Raw genomic sequence first — 20,510 nt, forward strand, 5'->3', positions numbered from 1 at the left:
AGTCATCGTGTACTTGGATTTTATCGTGGAGACTTCTACTGTGGTTATGTTGCCGAAATCGGGTTAGAGTAGAGAATTTCAGCCCGATAAAAGTGGTACAGCTTGTAGAAGTTTACAGGTTTTTCTCAAGTGTAATAAGAATAAAGAAATACCGAAAGGGTCGCCAGTCTTTGGGGCCAACAGGGTGTCGCTGTCTGCTTGGTAGCGCTCTAGCTACCAAGTTGAAATGTGTTGAAGTGGTGAATTCCAGTCACAGGTTTATTCGTGAAGTTCCTTTGTGTCCTAAAGTTATCAAGTAAAGAATCGGGTGAAAGCCAAAGTCTACCGCCCTACGGGCCGGTTTCAGAGACCTTTCAAGGGAGAAGTGCTAGAGGATAGGGAGCAAGAGGAGCAACCATAGGTAGAAGAAATTGAGGAGTTTCTTCTACTTGAGTATTCTACCAAGTCACTTTATGAAATGTACATAAAAGTTGCCCATAATTTGTGGGATTGTGGTTTGGGATTCCTTTAGAACTACATGATTCATGTGCTCTTACACTTGTTCTTTTGTCTGAGTATGTGTGAAGGATGAAATGACTGCAACATTTTGTCTTGTTGATGTGAATTTGGAGCAACGAGATTTAGTGCATCAAGACCTCTGTGAGAGATCAATGCCGTATGGATGTGACTTCTAAATAAGTCATAATGAGCACTATTCATGTCTAAGATCTCTATAGGGATAGTGATGTGGATGTGAGTACGATTGTTAAGTGACTTGTGTCTTTGTGTCAGTGCATGGTTTGAGTCATCAAATGCATGAAAGCATAGAGTTAGTGTCGATTGAGCTATTTTATTGTTCACTGTCTATTTTGCAAGTGTAATCGAGGGGGATTACTCTTCTTTTAGGGGGGATATGTCACAAGTGATGATGTAGCTACTGATCTGCCGGTTGGAGACAGACTGAAGAGAGAGATTGCAGTTGATGATGTGGCGCACTATAAGGCAGATGATATGGATGTTCGTGCAACATCTCCGTAAATCGCGGCGCAAAAAGCATTGGTGATATGGCAGTCCTAAAGATGTTTCTTTTGGGCGCCAGTGTTTTTATTTTTTAGTAGTAGCTTTTGGGCTTAGTGCATGCTTTTTGTAATCAGTGCTTTTCGGCCAGGGGCTTTTATAAGAGTGCCTTGGGGGTCCACATTGCAGATCAGCGTGGTAGTAGATTATAAAGTGGACTTGTACTCTGTGATTGACTACCATAAAAAAAGTACCGAAAGGGGTGCCAAACTTTGGGGCAATGCATTTGGGAGTGGAACTCCGCCACTTCGTGTCGTGACTACTTTGAGTTTTGAAGTTCAAGTATTAAAGTTCTTCAGTTGTGTTGGTGTGTTGGTGTGAGATTGCCGCCTTGTCAGTGCCAAGCCGGTCACATCGGCTCTTGTTGCTTTGTTTCAGTCTGGACTCCGGACAAGTCATGCCATGTCATCACTGTGACAATGATAGAACTTGAAATAACTGAAATGGAATAGAGTAGACTTGACACTTAGACACTTGAGCTGGCATTAGTTCCTTTTTAGAGGGTATTTGTCCCCAATGCCCCTATACACGAGTCTGTGGCCCTGAACTGCCACAGTTAGCAACCCAAATAGGGTATTTGTTTATTGGTTTGAATGGTTGGATACAAGTGTCAGAATAGAGTCCTCCGATCTCAGCCCACGCACAATCTCTGTGCTCCGTCTTCTGTGATGATGCAAAGTGATACCAAACGGCTTCTGGCAAGAGAGTGCGTGTGCGTGTGTTGGGGTCGCTTTTCGAGCACAAGGGCTCCCCTATTTAGGACAGCCTGCACTGTAACCAGTTGGTACTACTAACCATGCAAGAAGAGCCACTGTTTTTATATTTCATAAATGCAATGGGATACTTTGTTTTGAGAAGGCATGGCTCTCTTTTCCCTATTGTATGGACTCTTGTATTTTATTTAACAAGGGTATGTTGCTTTTTATGAGTTTGTTTCTTGTTTCTTGCACTGAGATTTATAGCCTTGTTTTTTGTTTTTTTTTTTCTGCTGGATGAATGCTACTGACCTGTGCGTTTCAAAATAGGCCTGACCAAGACAGAGATCAACCTAAGAAGATTATTGGCAGCCATGCCGCAGCAGACCAACCAAGCTAAGTTGGCCCAAGTTAAGACATAAAGAGTTCAATTTTCCCCTCGCTTTTCCAAGTTCTTGATGCTTTCAACAGGCTACTCACAGCATATTGCAGATAAATGCAACAAATGTGTCTTCTAAATTTGATCCTTCTGTTTATGCCATACAGTACGTTTTCACTTTGAGGGAACAATTAGCATTACTTACTGGAGAAAGTGGCCAAGGCAATCTCCCTTGGTAAGGTGTTAGACTATTTGGTGTATCTTTTCTCTTTCTTCATAATTCAAGGGGAAGAAGTTGCCTGAGAAACTGCTTAGAATGGAAGTGTTCGCAGTCTTTTGGTTACCCTCAGACAAATCAAAGATAATCTTTTGCTGTCATTATTAAACTTTTTACTCAGAAAACATCCTAATGGGAAGAACAGGTTATTTATGCCGGGATTCTTGAACTATTGCCCTAGTGCCAACTTTAGTTATGTAACTTGCTTTTCCAGCCAAAAATCTCAGTTTTTGGGTGAAACTGCTTACAAACTAAGCTTCTCTGCAAGCTTTTTTCTGTTGAAAGGTCTGGCCTCTTGCAGGTGTAATGTCTAATGTGGCCGTGGGTTTTGTTTAAATTTCAAAGCAGCATTTCTGAAGAAATGGCAAGGGAATATGCGGAACAAATTGAAGTGGCAGCCTCAAGAGTCAATACGAATGAGTTGGTATTTTTTCCAGTACAATTTACTTTAATGATGGGCACCATATACTTATATTAAAACTTTGACAACAGAGCATGCCAGATATGCTTTCATCCAAAGACGGTATTTTGGATGTTTCCAAAGATCCTAGAGAAAGTCTTATGAACTTGCAAGAAGATAGCTTGGCTATATCTGGACTGAGAAAAAGATTTATGTGAGTTGAGGTTTCTATTGGCTCATTGTAGCATTAGGGACACTGATGAATCAGTTAGTAAAACAAGTAGGCTTAGTGCAGTCGAATTTTTTTGTGTACTACTCATGCACAGGCAGTTTTGGAAAGCTTACGCGTCTCCGTTTGTTGATCAGTTCTAAAAGCCATGGAAATGAAAACAGACCTCCATCCATGGCGCATAGTTCTTCGAGTGGTGAGCAAGGGTAAGCTGTTACACACCTGCATTTATTTTTCACGTATCTTTTAGGGTGAGAAATATTATATTTTTCCCTTTGTAATGAGACAGAGAAAATTGGAAATCTGGAAGTAACCCAAGCTCAGCTTTAAAAGCAGACTCAGCAACCCTTGCACTTATCGAGAAGCACAGGTAAGTAACTTCAACTTTTAAGACTTCAGTGTAAGTCAGCAGGAAAGTCTATTATTGTAATATAGATATACATTTTCCCGCAAATAAAAACGCGGTATGTCCTACCACTTTTGCACTGTGATTCATGGCGAGTTTTGCAGCTGCTGGCGTGCAGACTCAGCTCTAGTCACTCCGGGTCCAATCGGCTTCTCTTCTGATACGGTCTTGGTCATGCCACGTCACCAGTTGTGACATTTACCCCCCCCCCCCCAAAAAAAAAAAAAAAAAAAAAGAAAAAAAAGAAAAAAGAAAAAGAAGAGTAATCGTCCTTGACTATGCTCATAAAACAGACAGGAAACAAGGATTCAGTAGACAATGACTCCATGCTTGCTTGTCATTGACTGTCGCACACAAGACAATACAAGCACAAAGCATGAACAAACACAAATCCTAATCCACATTGGATTTGGGCAAAAATCAGCAATCACATTTACATCTTAAGTTCTTTGTTGAGACCTCAGATGCAAACGTGATCCACAATGAATCATTTACGCATGACATCCAGGCCTCGTTGACCTCCCAAACATAGTCTTCATGCACTAAATTTATCAATATCACACCTATTGGTGTATAGAGATAAATGCTGCAGACATTCCACCTCACATGCACTCGAACAAACATACAATTTGAAAGAGGAAACAACATTTGGTTGAACGATTCCATTACATTGGATATTGTACCATGGCTTAATATTTGTACGGATCATATAGCACTCACAGGCAGAGACCATCAGCCTAGTACCCCCAAAATGTCAAACACAAAATGGTTGACTCTAGTCCTTGGTCTGTGACAAGGGAGTCGAGTGGCTCCCCTCCAGCACGCACTGTACTAGACTCAACTGCTGAATCAACATACACTCTTGACATGGTTGTAGTAGCCAAACCAAAAGCTTCAAGGTAAAGCTCTAACGACCGAGGAATATTTGCCAAGTCCTCCTCGTCCACCCACTTTGCATCAAGAGTAGGATAGTTTCTAAACTTGGCCAAGTATTTCCGGACCAGCTTACCCTTCATTTTCCTTTTCCTTGTGGCTAGGACCTGCGTAGGAAGAAAAATCTCCTCAGTTTCTTCTACCTTTGGTTGCTTCTCTCGCTTCCTATCCTATGACACCTGTCCCTGAATGGTTGTACTAGACTTAAATGAAAAGCATTGTGAATCCTCCAATGGTCTGGCAACTTCAGTTGTGAAGGATATATCATTGATCGTTTCCGAGATCAAGGACTAGAGTATCTTTTCCGAGATCAGGGACTAGAGTATCTCATACTGAGCTTTAAATAAAGCTTCTCCTTACCCTTATTCTTTTTCATTCTGGCCTTCTCGAACTCAAGAAGCACCCAATCACCTTTCGTAAAGTGCAAGTCGCGACCATGCTTGTCTATTGCTTTCTTGTGCCGTCCTTGAGACTTTTGCAAGCCTCCTTAATGTTGGCAAATGACGTTAGATCCTCAACAAAATGATCTGCCTAGAAGATCTTGTCCTTGGTGCACAAGGTAAGTGGAACCTTCTTGCCACCCTTGACTATCTCAAATGGTGCCTCCCTAGTAGATGAAACCGGCCCGTAGGGCGGTAGACTTTGGCTTTCACCCGAAACTTTACTTTACTTTAATACACAGAGAAACTTTGAAAATAAAAACTTGTAACGGGAATTAACACTTCAAAGCACACACACGGCTCGGAAGCTAGAATGCTCCGAGCAGATGCCGACAACCTGTAGGCCCCAAAAACTGGCGCCCCTTTCGGTACTTCTTTATTCCTTTAGAGAGTAATGTTGTAAAACTAGAGTCCTTGGGATCTTCACCTGTATCCAACTAGATTATACCTGTTATGGCAAAATTTTGGCAGCATAACGGCCCCAACAACTCGCCCTGAACAAATCCCTCTGCTAGAACTCACTTCCAAGGACTTAAACCCTCTGTTTTCAGCCCAAAAACAGCAATTACAGCTCGCTGTATTTACTGGTTTTTACCCTGTTTTCAGCTTCCCGGAACTGTCCTCTATCAGTGGGGCACTGTTCCCAATGCTTCTGGCATCCATACGGCTGCAAAACAGTCCCAAAACAGCGCATAACCACCGCTGAAAATGCACCTGTAAGGTGAAGTTATTACCCTCACCTGTGCATGCTTTTGGAGTAGCAGTTAGCTACTCCTGTTCCTGCTCAAAGAGGCTCTTGCCTCGACACAGAAGCATAAGACCACACAACTGTACATAGGTCAAATGAAGAGCCCTCTTGTGGGGCATCACATAACTGCACGGAGGGGAGAGAGAGAGCAGTGTAGAGTGTGCAGGACATCACTTCTTGCACTACACTGTACATGAGAGGAAAAGTTTGCACACAATAGCTCTTAACTTGTGACAAGTTCTCAATGAAGCATCCCCCCACCATAAATCGAGCGCCCCCTCTTTTGCGCTTGACCTATAATGCATCTGTGAAGTTGTAAACAGAAAGATGCAAAAGGAAAGAGTTCCATGGCTGCCAAAACCTTCGTATCGCTGAAAACGCAGCAAACAACCCTGTAAACACGCATCTGATGCCTTCCAATGTTGAAAATGAGCTCCTTGGTCCTAGGTAAAGTCATGGGAAGCTAAAAAATGCAGAGAAATGGCTGAAAATCAGAGTTATCAGCCTCCAAAACTGCTCCAAAAAGTCAGTTACAAGTTCTGTTCTCCCAGACTTTGGTAAATTGGCCAAAAAGTGCCACTTGGCACTCATGCATGTAATTTCCCGCATTGGGCTTCCCGCTTAAAAATCTCTCAATTGGTTGCTCAATTGACTTTGCAGCAGAGTAATAAAACGTTCCCCTTGTCATTTTGAAGCTAATGGCGCGAACAAATTTCGTGGCCCAAAATAGCATTTCCCTAAATTTTAGTAATGCTTCCATTGGACTCTCACTGGTCATCTGACCATCTTTCACCACTTGGACCACGTCTAAAAATCCAATGTAGCTCAGTTCTCGGGTGATTTTCTTTGGGTGACCCCACCTTGTCATTGTGCCTCTATGGAGTTAATTTCCTAGTGTCCACCACTTATTAAGTGCGGCGAGGGGACCTAGATGACTTTGAATTGAGCCTAGACACCCTTTTACTATTGGAATTCCAGTGCTGACCAACTTCCCATCTGCGGATGAAACTACTGTTTCACACTCACCATACAATGTCCGGCCATTTGCAACTTCAAAAAGAGGGTCCCAAAAATTAAACAAAAATCATCGGAAAGAAACCAATAACTCGAGTTAGCAATTGCCTCGTCCTCGTGATAGTAGATGTATGTATAGTGTTATTGTAAGCAAATTACACGAATGGCAAATACTTATTCCATTGATACTTATTATTAGAGAGTAGCACTTTAACAAGTTTAATACAACCGAGTTGGGTGTGTGGAATCTGGATGAAATGACGTAGAGAACTTGAGTGTCGTACCCAAACTCTCACAAATTGCTCTTTAAAACAAACTTGTGAACCTGAGGTCTCTGTGTGACAAAATGGACTTAGGCCTCCCATGAATCCGAAAGATTCATGCAATGAATAGCTTAGCCAAATGGTCAGGCTTCATTGTCTGCTTTATTGGTACAAAGTGAGGTTGGCTACTAAACCTATCCACACTAGTCCATGGCCCCTGAGTCCCTGAGACGTCAAAGACGTCAAAGAAAGAACCCATAGCAATAATTTCCCCTAGTCTTGTCTGAAATCAGTACAAGCAATAGGATGTCTGTTATACTTCACTTTCTCACATGCCAAACAGTATGCCTTGAGTTTATGCCAAACAGTATGCCTTGAGGCTAATAGAAGTAACCCTCAAGTGCTCTGAGTGTTGCACCTATGCTTTTATGCCCAACAAAAGGTGGATTTTGGCACCTCTACTCTGTCCACAACACCCTTTGAACCATGACTGCCCAAATCAATCTCTGCATTGTATCTTGATCATGAGTTGTCAATGTCATGCAACTGCACATCTTCTACATACACCTTTGATCATCTCCTTTGTCCAGGCTCTTAAACCCTTGACCTTATTATTCATGCCGTGCACATTATCTTCAAAACCTATAGCAGTGGAAACTGCCATGCAATGCCCTGTCATGGATTACCCTTTATGAAAACCGGCAAATCCAATGCGCCACTGATATAACATGTAGAGCACTTGCACTAGAACTGAAGTCGTGCCAGCATTTGCAACTGTAAAACCTTATCGCACATTGAAAGTACAATGATTGCTTTAAGGTGGGGAGGTGTTCGTTACAATGGACAAGTCCATTGCATCGAGGGCTCATCATGTCGAGGCCCCTTTTCCTAGAGCCGCTGAGCGCCCTCTCTCCCCTACACATTTGTGTTGCTCTTGCAAGTTCTACACGAGCAGGGGCTGCCCTAGGCTCTACACCATTGCAACAGAGGAGGACAGCCCATGGTTTGGGACTGATTCGGAGGAGGTTTGATTGCCACAATGCAGAAATCCGTTGGCTGCTGTTGATCGAGAGGGTCATTAACCGCTTGCAGACTTGGTCGTCATGTTCACCTTTTCTACTATACCTTTGACATGGTATCATCGCCATGGTTTGCTCTTGAGTTGGCTCGGTGATTTGTCTGTAACAGACTTGGACACTCCATGTCAAGAATCTACCGCGACACGATAGGAATTCACTTCAAAACAGTTCATGATCCGACACTGGCCCGACGGAGTTTCGTGCCAAGAGGTATTGGCCCCAAAGACTGGCGCCCCTTTCCGTATTTCTTTTTATATTTTATCTGTTGCACAAAGTACAAGGGAGTGGGTGGGCCTCACTCTCAGACTCTGCGTTCAGATGCCCTGCAGAGTGGGAGCCCAAGCCACACTTATAAAGGTTTACAAGGGATGCCAAAAGCAGAGCCCCAAAAGCTTTCAAAAATAAAGCAATTTCCTCTCACAAGCCTTGCTTGAGAAAAATAAAGCAATTAGAAATAAAGCGCTCTCTCTCTCTCTCTCTCTCTCTCTCTCTCTCTCTCTCTCTCTCTCTCTCTCTCTCTTGCGTAGATTTTGCGTAGCCAAAATTTGAAGGTCCGTACGTTGTTGCCACATCATCAGTCCATACAGCCTCCGCAGAACGCGCCGCAAATTCCGATTTGTGACATACCTCCCTCTTGAAAGCATTGTAATTGCCCTCGATTACGCCTGCAAAATAGACAGAGGCCATAAACTGTCTTAGCAGACACTGAATTGTTAGTACTGACGCACTAGGAACACACATCTAGCACATGTTCCAATCGACAGTCACATCACAGGACATCACATGACAAATCACATGCAAAATTCATTCAGATCTCAGACCATGATTTGTCGGCAACGTATTTAGCAATCGCATTTACATCCACCTTGGGACCTCATAAATGCCCGATTAACTAATCCATATTGCAATCTTGTCTATCGAGATCTTTCAGACCGAAATGCTGCAGTCATTTCGTCTATCAGTTCCTGCACTCAAACAAATCAATATTGGGAATTCCAGTTCATAAAGTCATACGGCAGAATACTGTCAGCTCACAGTATCCCTGAAACTCAGAAGAGACATCAGTGACTTTAGTATCAAAATCGGGGCAATTTGTTGACAAAGGAGTGGAGCGACTCCCCTCTTGTGCATACCCACTGCACCAAATTCCGCCCAGCTGAGTTCGGGGTTCAATTTTGGAATAGACTATGCTAAACCAAATGCTTCAAGGTAAAGGTTCACAATCTGAGGAGTATCTACCAGGTTCTCTTGCTCCATTCACTTCGCATCCAATGCGGAGTAGGTCTTGAATTTAACCAAGAACCGTCTTATCGCTTTACCTTCTATCTTTCTGTGCCAATATCTGTTCTGGAACGAGTATCTGCTCATTGTCCTCCACTTCAGGTTGCTCATCTGGCTCCCCATCATCGGGCACATCGTCTTTTAAAAGGCTTCAAGAGACTCGCATGAAAACATTGTGAAGTCTTCAAGTGTCAGGCAACTTCAGTCTAAAGGAGACATCATTTATCTTTTCGAAAATCTAGAAAGGTCCATAGTATCTCATGCTAATCTTTCAAGAAAGCCGCTCCTTTTTCTTTTTCTTTCTCAGGTGTGCCTTCTCAAAATGTAAGAGTACCCAATCGTTCTCCTTCAATTTCAAATTGTGACGATGTCGATCTGCTACCTTTTTCTGAGATTTCTGCAAAGCCTTCCGGACCAAGTCCAAGTCCCTCGTGAACTGGTCGGCTTCAAAGAAAAATCTTATCTTTCGTGCTAAGGAAGGGTGAAACCTTGGTAGCAAATTCAATAATCTCAAATGACACCTTCCCCATCAAAGAGTTAATCGTGTTTCTGTAGGCATATTCCACCAAAGGTTAAAACCCTTTTCCCATGAAGTCTTCAGATTCAAAGAAGAAGACTTCAACAAATCCGGTACCATTGAATTAGCAATCCCTGATTGCCCGTCAGTCTGTGGGTGGAACGATGACGAGAACTGCAACCGCGTGCCAATGTTCTCCCAAATAGCCTTCCAAAACAAACTCATGAATCTAGGGTCTGTGTCGGAGACAATCGTCTCAGGCATGCCATGTAATCTGAATATTTGGGCAATAAACAATTGTGCCCACGCTGTGTTTTTGGGAGATCAAAAATGAAATCCATTGCAGTACTTTTCCAGGGGCGGTGGGTATGGGTAAAGGCTGTAACAATCCCTGTGCCTTATGCCTGTCAAAACTTGACCTTCTGGCATACCAAGCAACTGTGTACAAAATCGTCCACATCCTTCTTGAGTCTCGACCAAACAAAAGTATCTCTCTACACCTTTCAAGGTGGTAACAATGCCACGATGACCCGTAAAAGGTGGATAGCGGCATTCGGCTAGAACCTTTTCCTTCAATGGCTGTGTAACGCACAACATCGTTTTCTTCATCAAGTAGCCATTCTGAATTCCGCTACTACCTCTCCATTGTGTATTCAACTGAATACATCTGCAAAAATCAGTATCTGTGGCGTACTGACTGACCATATCCTCGAAGCTTGTATGATGTATCGCGGAAATAGTCAGAACCAACGGCTTTCGGGACAAAGTATCTGCCACCAATTTCTTCTGTTCCTGCACATGGACAATTCGGAAGTAAAAGTGTGACCAGATGTTTGCCCACGGCATCTGCTTTTCCAATAGCTGCTTCTGTGACAGGAAGTAGCGTAAACTCCAACCATCTATGAAAACCGTAAAATTGGCTTCGAGTAGGTAATGTCGCCAGTTAGTAAGATACTGGTTGGCTTTTGTGAGATTGACTAGTCCACCCATCCACATCCGCTCCTACTATGGATAGAGAGAATTTCATTTTGCTAGGAGCAAGCTAAAAGACCTCCTTAACTAAGCCAGACATAAGTTGAGGTCAATTCGCTTTTAGGTCAAATCACAATAGGGTGCATCAAATAGTACCCTTTTTGGCCACTGATTGCAAGAGTGCTCCACTACTAATTAATATTGAATGAGGTCGAGAGTTGGTTGGTTAAAATTTCTTTTTAAAAAAATATTTATTTATTGCATGGTTTTTTCCTAAATGTTAGTTTAAGTGACTCGTCTCAGCTGTCTGGAGTCCCATAACCTCTCCCAAAAAGCTGCCAGGAACTTAGCTGTGAGACCCTCCTCCTGCCAATAAGGTGCTGCAGCAGGACGAGCCTCTCTCTGCGCTGCAAATATGTGACGTCCCAGTCGAACAGTGTACTGAAAGAAAGGGACGCCTGGATGGTCTGTAGAGGAGAAAGGGTCCCTCCAAAGCCACTCTCCAGGATCCCACTGTACTCGTGCCAATGGACAGCTCTCCCAAGCCCCCAGTCTCCAGTGGCCAGTCTCAAGAGCTGTTGGGTCGGTATCTATGACACAAGTCCTCCCACAGATGCCCACCATGCGGATCCTCTGAAAACAGCACTCTGCCACCTGCGGGGCCTCTACTGCAACTCGGTGTAGGCGTCCCTCACCCTGTAGCTTGAAAAACAGGGAGGGTATAGTCTCTGAGCAAGCCCGAACTGAGATGAGAACCTCCAATCGCGTGAAGGCTCCCATCCATCTGGGTGCTGCCGACTTGAGAGGTGTGAGCCACTCAGCTGGTACTGCCTCTGAGATGTCCTGACACATGCTCTGCACCCCTCTCATGCCCTGTAGTTGAATGCCCTGAAGCTCCTCTGACAAGCCTGAAAACTGTAACCAGTTACCTAGAGAGTGTGTTGGACCCTCTGCCATGGGACCCCAGGAAACATGAGGCCCACTACCAACCAAGTGGCCTCTCTGAGTGCTAACCATGGGGTTCCAAACAAGGGATTGTCTCAGGCGCTCCTCCGTGCAAGTAGGCTGACGTTGCTCCAGGCCTCGCCGCAGTTGCTCCCAAGATCGGAGTAGACTCACAGCAAAGCGGTCCTCCAGTCTCCTGCTCAAGCCAACTCTGCGCATCTCTGTGAAAATCCATCGAGTCAAGGGTCGCCAAGGGCCTCCAGCCTGAGGCACCCTAGCACTAATCTACTGAAGCAAGAACTCCTTCCAGGGCTCCTCACCTGGAAGAAGTCCTTTGACGATGAACTTCCCAAGAAGGGCTATGCTCTGCTATGCTGGATCTATGATCCCCAACCCTCCCTGAGAACAAGGAAGAGTGATGACCTGCCATGGCCCGGGCAATCTGAGTGTCACTTCCTGACCAAAGGAAGTTCCTGATCAGCCTCTCTACTTGGCTGATACAAGAACTCGAGAAGATCCAACAAGAAGTGATGTACCACATAGTAGCCAACAACACTTGGTTGGCCACAACAACTCTGCCTGCCAAAGAAAGTCGTGCGGAGCTCCAATGTAACAACTTCCTCCTGATAGACAGGAGGAGGGGAGCAATCTGCTGCTCGGGAGACAAGTCTAAACCAACCTGACAGCCCAAGTACCGAACTGCAGTCCTTGGGGGAATCCACCTGAAACCCTCACTTGGCATCCAATCGGGCGTAGGAGCACTACCAACCGAGAAAGCCATTGTCTTTCTTGAGTTGATCAGTGCGCCAGATGCACAACAGAAAGTCTCAAGAGCCTGCTCACACCTGTGTAGGTTGGCCTCCTGGCCATTCAAGTACAAGGCTGAGTCGTCTGCAAACTCAGCGTCCAGTAGCTCATCTCCCCAAATAGGGAGCGCTAAGCCACGTAAGCCAACCTGCTGTGAAACCAAAAACTTGCTTATCGCCTCAGCATAGAACAGAAAGAGGAAGGGGGCAAGACGGAAGACCTGTCTGACCGAACCTGTGAGCATGAAGTGATCACCTCTACCTCCTGACAAAAGCACCTGACTGTGTGCCCGTCTGTACAAAGCTGACACCCCTCTGATCCAAGCATCGGAGAAGCCCATCTTGCGTAGAGTGCCGTCCAAAAAATCCCAGTCAACTCTGTCGTAGGCCTTCTCAAAATTGAGAAGAAGAATCACCAAATCCTCACCACGGAGCTGCGCGAGGACAGAAGCCTCCCAAAAGTAAAGATGTTGTCAAGGATACTACGCTCCTTGACAAAACCTGTCTTAGTCCCATGTATAAGGCTCGTGGCCGAATCCTCAAACTCAGAGCCTTGGCAAGAATTTTGTAGGCTGAGTTTAGGATGGTGATGGGGCGCCACTGCCGAATCTCATCCAAGGAGCCACCCTCCTTGGGAATGAGGTAGATCAGGCCCTCACTCATGTTGTCAGGCATCTCACCTGTGTGCAGGATGTACTGAAAAGCACTATAGAGATCTGAGCCAAGCAAGTCCCAGTACTCTAAGAAAAAGCTGGGAGTCAAGCCATTCTCACCTAGACAGCTACCACGGGGGAGCGCACTAAGAGCCGTGTGCAGCTCCTCTAGCTGTAGAGGCAGCTCAAGCCTCTGGCGCATCTCCTCAGTCACAAGACAAGGCATCTGTGCCCACACCTGCTCTTTGCATGCATCGTGACGCTCTAACTGGGGCTCTGCAGACGGTAAATCACGGTAAAAGTCAGTAGCAACTGCACGCATGTCCTCTGGCTCTGAAGCAACTGACCCGTCAGGCCTCCTTAACTGACTGACCTTGGCATGCGTAGGCCGAGGTCCCACTGCCTCAAAGAAAGCGTATGTCACTTTGTCACCCACTTGGGTCCACTGAGATGCCTGTCGATGGAAAGCAAACTCATGGCACCTCTCCTCTGTACTGACGAGCACGTGGCGAGCCTGCTGTAACTGCTCCTCCAACCAAGGACTGTGTGGATGCTGCTCTTGCATCCTCTGCAAGGAAGCAACGCTCCGTCGGAGACAGCTGCTCCTCCTCTCTCGCTGCAGCCAGGCGAGCCGAAGACTCCCGAAGAAAGAGTCGACTTAGCTGAGCAAGTCCTGAGGCCACTCTGTTAGTAGGAGATTCCTGCATGTCTAAGCTCTCTGTCCAAAGAGCCTCCAATCGGTCTCTAAGCGCCGAGTCTAGCAGTACCCTCTCGGGGATGCGAAGCATTGTGCTCCCCCTCCTCTGCCTATCAGTCACTATAAGGATCACTGGAGCATGGTCCGAAAAGGAGGTCCCTGCCAGAATGCCAACTGTCCCACCCAAGTCATAGAAGCGGTCACTAGTGTAGAAGCGATCTATCCGAGATAGATTCACGCCTCCCACTCTGCGGTCTGAACGAGAGAAGTCCAGGCTGTCTGGGGGCCTCACAAAGCTGGCATGCTGCCACACATTTGAAACTTGCAGAGTCATATAGAACCTCTCCCAAGCTGCCAGCTCAACTCCATGCACAGTAGTATGGCTACCACCAATCCTGTCAGAGGGTTCCTCCAACATGTTGAAGTCACCCCCTATGCACCATTGCTCTGCCTGCGGCAGAGACTCAACAATCTGAGACCAAAACTCTGCCCGTGCACTCGCCGCATTGGGCGCATAGATGTTCAGGAAGCCCACAAGACAACCCTGAACCTGCATAGGGATCCAGTGAGCCCTGCCTGGCACAATAATCCCTCTGCCCATGATGGCCTGTTGCAAAGAATCCGCAATAGTCATACATACCCCACCCTGGATGCCTCCAGGTCCAAAAGCAGCCGACCAAAACGTCTCATAGCGACCACGCAAAATCTGACCACATCGCCGAATGCGGCTCTCACAGAGATGGTGCTCTTGTAGCATAAGAATGTCAATCTCACCACCCACAAGGCATCTCTGCAGCTCCTGACACAGCCGACCCCTCTGACGCTGAAACTGGAGCCCTCCTAGTCCTTGCACATTCCATGAGATGATCCTCATGGAGTCAGTGAGAGAAAACAGATGCTGCCACAACATTCAACCTCGCTATCTTTGAGGCCAGTTTGGATGGGGAGTAATCCGCATCTGAACGACCTCTAGACAAACGCGCAAGAAGTGACTGTCTCGCCTAGGCCCAAGCTGAGCTGCAGCCCGAAGGACTACATCCTCTGTCCAAGAATCCTCATGCACAAATACATAACACGGAGGGCACTGAGTGTAGCAAACAAATGCACCACAATGTGCTTGCACCCTGCTATAGTGGAGGTGTCATGCTGAACTTGGCCAAAGGCCAAAGAGTTTGTATCAGATCTGTCACCGCTAAGTCCCCTGTGTGGTGTGAGAACTCAGTAGCCTGAATCTGGAGCCAATCAAGGACTATGTGTTGGGCCCACTCTATGAGATCCCTACCACACAACAGAAAGGAGAAACCCACCGTTGTGTCCAGGGCCTCAATGCCTCTAGCTGCAAGAAAGAGGACGTGGACTCGAAAGCTAGCCTCCTCCAAGTTGGGAGAGGAGTCACCCAGAAACCGAGTGAAGCTGTAGTCGAAGAAGTCCCAACGTCTGCGAATGTCGAAGCTGGTCAGATCTCTAGGGACCGCTGCAAAGGGAGAAGTGTGCACCAAAAAAGGCGGCTTCAAATGGGGCTGTCCCTCTCGAGCCACACAGCTCGTAGCGAAAGCACTACCAAGTGAACGCCTCACGGCAGAAGTGTCCAGTACCCTGCGGCTGAGGAGGAGTGGCGGAAGGGGCGGGAGACGAGGCTGTGGGCCCCATCGGGGAGAGAGGAGGGGCAGGAGGCGAAGGTGGAGGGGGGGGGGGAGGGGGAGGTGGAGCGGCAACATCTGAGGGAGGAGGAGACGGAGGCGGAGGAACAGAAGTGGATGGGGCCTCCTCAGGTAGGTCCTGCTGAAGGGGGTCAAAACGGTTCCCAGTCGGCCACCAGGGGGAGCAGTGGGACGAGCCCTCGCCTGTCGGCGGCGGCCAAGCACCTGCTGCCAACCATCGGCTAACTGATCATTGGTCTCCGTCGATGTACCAGCCTGTGCGTCCTGTGTATCTGTCTGCTTGGCATGCTCAGCCTTGGGAGGCTGTGCATGCGCTGTGGGTCGAGGTCTCCTGCGAGGACAGGCCTTTGCCATATGGCCCATCTGCCTGCAAATGAAACACTGGTTTGGGAGACCCGAATACTCCACACTCTGTTTGATCCATCCCCCACTCACCCTAGGCAGCACTACCACCTTGGGGAGGGAGTGCGTGTCATGAACAAGAACCCGCACAGTAGGTAAACCTGCGGCCATGGCCACAACTGAAGCTGCCGTGCGTGGAGACTCCAGAACTGTCCCGAACATGGAACCAATCCTGGGTAGGAGGGGAAGGTACTCTCACCTCAGGCTTGGGGAACAGACCGAAATCGGCAAGTCTGCCTCCTCCTCGAGAACGTCTGTAGTAGGGTCAAAACTGTGATGCCAATGTCGGAAGTAAGCTCGAGTTGCTCTGATGTTGAGTCGGCTCATCGAAATCACCTTAGTCATCATCTCTGCAGACTCGAACTCGACCTGGTAGTACCCTCTCCTGAGGATCTGGACATCAGTGATCTTGCCCACATCGGAGAGAAGACGGGCCTGAAGTAAATCCCGAACCTTGGCCCGACTGGGTCGAGTGCCAATGATCTTACAGATAACCGAAGTGGCTTGCAGACGCTTCACTTCGGCCATCAAGCTCGCTTGCTCCTCTGGCGAAAGAGCAAGTCGAAGGGTCAGCTCTGCGGTGTCGGGCGAAGGGGCTTCTGTGGAGTCCCTTTGAGGTGGAGCAGAAGCCGCCATTCTGTGTCTGCTGCTGAATCGACGAGAGCGTTGGCGACGAGGCGTTCACAAGGAAGCTGAAAAAACAGCCTGCCTATGAGCCGAAAGCGTGACTCGGAGGGATGGGGGATAAGGCGGGGCGAATGGAGCGGGGGAAGGGGGCGCACACAGGGGGGAAAGGGGTGGGGGAAGGGGAGGTTGAGGCGGGTAAGGGCAGCGGCAGCGCGCATCAGCCAGCGGGCAGCTCACAGTGGGCAGCGCGCAGCAGCCAACGAGTAGCGGGCGAGGCGGGCGACAGCAGGGAGAGGCAGCGCGAGGGGGATAAGGGGGGGGGGGGGGGGGGGGCGATGGCGGGCAGCGAGCAGCGAGCTGTTATCCGGCCTCCAAGTCAAGAATGTACCGCGACACGACAGGAATTCACTTCAAAACAGTTCACAATTTGATTCGACACCTGCCCGGCGGAGTTCTATGCCAAGAGGTATTGGCCCCAAAGACTGGCGCCCCTTTCGGTATTTTTTTTTATATTAAATCTGTTGCACAAAGTACAAGGGAGTGGGTGGGTCTCACTCTCAGACTCTGCATCCAGATGGCCTGCAGAGTGGGAGCCCAAGCCACACTTATAAAGGTTTACAAGGGATGCCAAAAGCAGAGCCCCAAAAGCTTTCAAAAATAAAGCAATTTCCTCTCACAAGCCTTGCTTGAGAAAAATAAAGCAATTAGAAATAAAGCGCTCTCTCTCTCTTGCGTAGATTTTGTGTAGCCAAAATCTGAAGGTCCGTACGCTGCTGCCACGTCATCAGTCCGTACAGCCTCCGCAGAACGCGCCGCAAATTCCGGGGGTGTCCGTACGCTGCTGCCAGGTGGCACTGCAGGGAATTTCTGGGACTGTCTGGCGGCCAAAGAGAGAGTGTGTGTGTTTCTGCTGCCCCATATTGGCCACTCCACGTCACCTGTTTGTGACACTGTCCGGTTACCTTCTAACAGCATTGAGTGAGCTTCTCTGTCACGGAGATAGAGAGAGTTAGTTACGGGTATAATATGATGATGACTCTAAATGAGAGGATCCCCACTACCTACAAAACACAGGCTGATTTTGCAGCCTCAGATACAAAAAGCATGAAAACTGGGTGCTTCCAAAATCTACTCCTACATGTGCATGCTTTTTCTATTCCGGGGCATGCATATGCTTTTCTTGTTTGTCTCTTTTGCTTTTTGGCATCGCCCAGATGCTCAGCCATGTCATTAGCTAGTGACGTTGTGCGCAGTAAAATGAGTGGTTGAATGTAGCACAATTCAAGCAGCCATGATTTGAAAAAATAGGCAGTTGGTTATTGCTGTATGTCTTTGCAATTTTTTAGAATTCTGAGACCACATAAATGACACTCAGAACCAGCAGTCCTCTTTCGTGTTCTTGTCATGAGATTGATGTTGAGCTGTACTTTCACTTAAAAATGCTGTTGCATTATAATGGTTGTTTGTTTTTCCAGGCATTTACAAGAAGATCTGACTGATGAAATGGTTGACATGGCGCACCAATTGAAGGAGGCTAGCCTTGCCATGAATCAAGCTGTGCATGATTCTGAAAAAGTAAGCTTGCAGCTTGTGTGTAGACTAATCTTATGAAAGTCCTTAAGGTGATGGTATGTCTAGATGTGTCGATTTATATACTTGCCTTTCTTGTCGTCCGAGAATTTCTTGTCTGATTTGGGACCAAGAATTTCTTAGAGACCTCAAATAATGAACGTTCCTTCTCTCTCTCGAGCAATGTGGTGTTGTTTTGCCGATCTGTATTGTTGCTCTGAGAAAGGGATGGTTGTTTTCTCAAAGAAGGCAAAGACGTGCTCAAGATCATTGGAAGTTACTCAATATTGATGCTTCCAGTCCTGCACCTCATGATGATGCTTGTGTGCAGGTACTCGATTCCACAGAACAAGCTGTGGAGCATAGCTTGGCAGCAACAAACCGGGCAAACACACGTTCTCAAGCTGTCTATTCTCACAGTTTTAAGACAGGCTGCCTTACTTGGCTCATCATATTCATCATTTTCTGCATGTTCCTGCTAATGGTGTTTTTCATTCGCATAACTTGAAGGAGGTAGTCTAGTGGAGCTGTTTCCTCAAAATAGGGTTATGGGACTGCATTGACATGGAGGTGACATTCACCCATCATACTAATCTGTGTAATTCTGCTTAAAGGTTCAACCTCGAGGATGGATGCCTTGTGGATTCTAAACAAAGTTTCACCTTTGTCCATGTTTCGGCCCTCTCATGGCCCGATTCCTTTCCTTAGTGGGCTTATAATTGGGCTTTATCCCAGATATAGTGCAATATTAAGATGTGATCCTGAAATGAAATCATTAGCCTGGCAAGCTATCTGCCGGTAATTATTGAGGTTTGTCACAATCAGTCATTAAGTGATGAATGGACAAGATATACTTAGATCATCCTTCCAGACAATGCCTTCAGAGGCATTGTATCAATTGTGCCTTCTTTGTTATATGAACCATGCAGAATGAGCTTTACGAAAATGAACAAAAAATCTTTGTAGAGATGGACTTGTTTGGTAAATTGGATGCAAGTAGTTTGATGGGGTACAGGGTGGTTACTAGAATCCACACAGCGATATTTTTAATGAAAGTGTTTCTACTAGTTTAGTTTTTTGATGTTGCCTTTTCAACAAATTGGCCGCTATATGGATTCAACTCTCTTTATGCACATTTGGTACGGGTGGCTGTGTAAGGTCGAGGGTCCTTGGCCCTATGCCTATTGCCTTCTTAAGCAGCATAGATTCTTACATTCTGTAAAGTTAGCTCATGAGTTTCTTTTATTCTTTGTAGCCACTGTTCTCAAACGTGGGTAGCTTATGTTTCTATTTTGGCCTTCCAAGACTTGAGTATCATGTCTATAAGGGAAGAGTGCATTTTTCTTATAGTAGAAGGCCTTAGGAAGCTCTAAGGTTGTTTCCATTATGTGAAAGATGTTGCCTACTTTTAAGGTGCTCCAACACTTCTCACTCTTGGATTGGAACTCAAAATCTTCAGAAGAGTTAGCCATGAAAACATAGAAGAGTTATTGCTAAACAAGCTTGTTTCTCTAAAACATCAACGTGATTAAGTATTACTTTGAAGCAATTCAAATATTCATGGAACCTTTGAAGACATTAAAGAGCTCCTTAAAGATTTAAACAATTTCGTAATATCTTGATTGGTCGGATGGATGAACCTACAAAGAAATTTGTCTTTATATTTGCTACTTGAGAGTTGTGTACTATATAAAGAGGAAAGTAATTGGCAATGGAATCAATATCATTTTTTATTGAGTTGTGTGACGTGAGGATGCTCTTTTGAAGGGGTCAGGAATGGACATTTAGTATCCATTCCCCCATAATACTTGCTCCCCCATGGCTCACGTCACACAACTCAATAAAAAATGATATTGATTCCATTGTCAATTAATTTCCTCTTTACATAATACACAACTCTCAAGTAGCAAATATAAAGACAAATTTCTTTGTAGATTCATCCATCCGACCAATCAAGATATTACGAAATTGTTTAAATCTTTAAAGAGCTCTTTAATGTCTTCAAAGGTTGCATGAATATTTGAATTGCTTCAAAGTAATGCTTAATCACGTTGATGCTTTAGAGAAACAAGCTTGTTTAGCGATAACTCTTTTATGTTTTCATGGCTAACCCTTCTGAGGATTTTGAGTTCCAATCCAAGAGTGAGAAGTGTTGGAGCACCTTAAAAGTAGGCAACATCTTTCACATAATGGAAACAACCTTAGAGTTTCCTAAGGCCTTCTACTATAAGAAAAATGCACTCTTCTTTTATAGACATGATACTCAAGTCTTGGAAGGCCAAAATAGAAACATAAGCTACCCACGTTTGAGAACAGTGGCTACAAAGAATAAAAGAAACTCATGAGCTAACTTTACAAAATGTAAGAATCTATGTTGCTTAAGAAGGCAACAGGCATAGGGCCAAAGACCCTCGACCTTACACAGTCACCCGTACCAAATGTGCATAAAGAGAGTTGAATC

The 20,510-nt window shown here is 46.0% G+C and overlaps 1 protein-coding gene across 2 annotated transcripts in view; it reads left to right on the forward strand.

Moving 5' to 3' along the window:
- Positions 1–19,061, forward strand: part of LOC147440369 (uncharacterized) — a 30,437-nt gene extending 11,376 nt beyond the window's left edge. Inside the window, exons 3-10 of one of the 2 annotated variants that reach the window (XM_086530127.1) lie at positions 2,082–2,161; positions 2,298–2,365; positions 2,753–2,831; positions 2,900–3,021; positions 3,174–3,242; positions 3,326–3,406; positions 17,956–18,055; positions 18,381–19,061. In XM_086530127.1, the coding sequence (XP_086386253.1) occupies positions 2,082–2,161; positions 2,298–2,365; positions 2,753–2,831; positions 2,900–3,021; positions 3,174–3,242; positions 3,326–3,406; positions 17,956–18,055; positions 18,381–18,557 (776 nt within the window). In that variant the 3' untranslated portion in view covers positions 18,558–19,061. The remainder of the gene's footprint in view (positions 1–2,081; positions 2,162–2,297; positions 2,366–2,752; positions 2,832–2,899; positions 3,022–3,173; positions 3,243–3,325; positions 3,407–17,955; positions 18,056–18,380) is intronic. The other variant, XM_086530128.1, reaches the window with a different exon arrangement.
- Positions 19,062–20,510: the final 1,449 nt, after the last annotated feature.

Source organism: Adiantum capillus-veneris, chromosome 15 (genome assembly GCF_014529385.1).
Source record: "Adiantum capillus-veneris isolate H3 chromosome 15, ASM1452938v2, whole genome shotgun sequence".
Taxonomy (NCBI): domain Eukaryota; kingdom Viridiplantae; phylum Streptophyta; class Polypodiopsida; order Polypodiales; family Pteridaceae; genus Adiantum; species Adiantum capillus-veneris.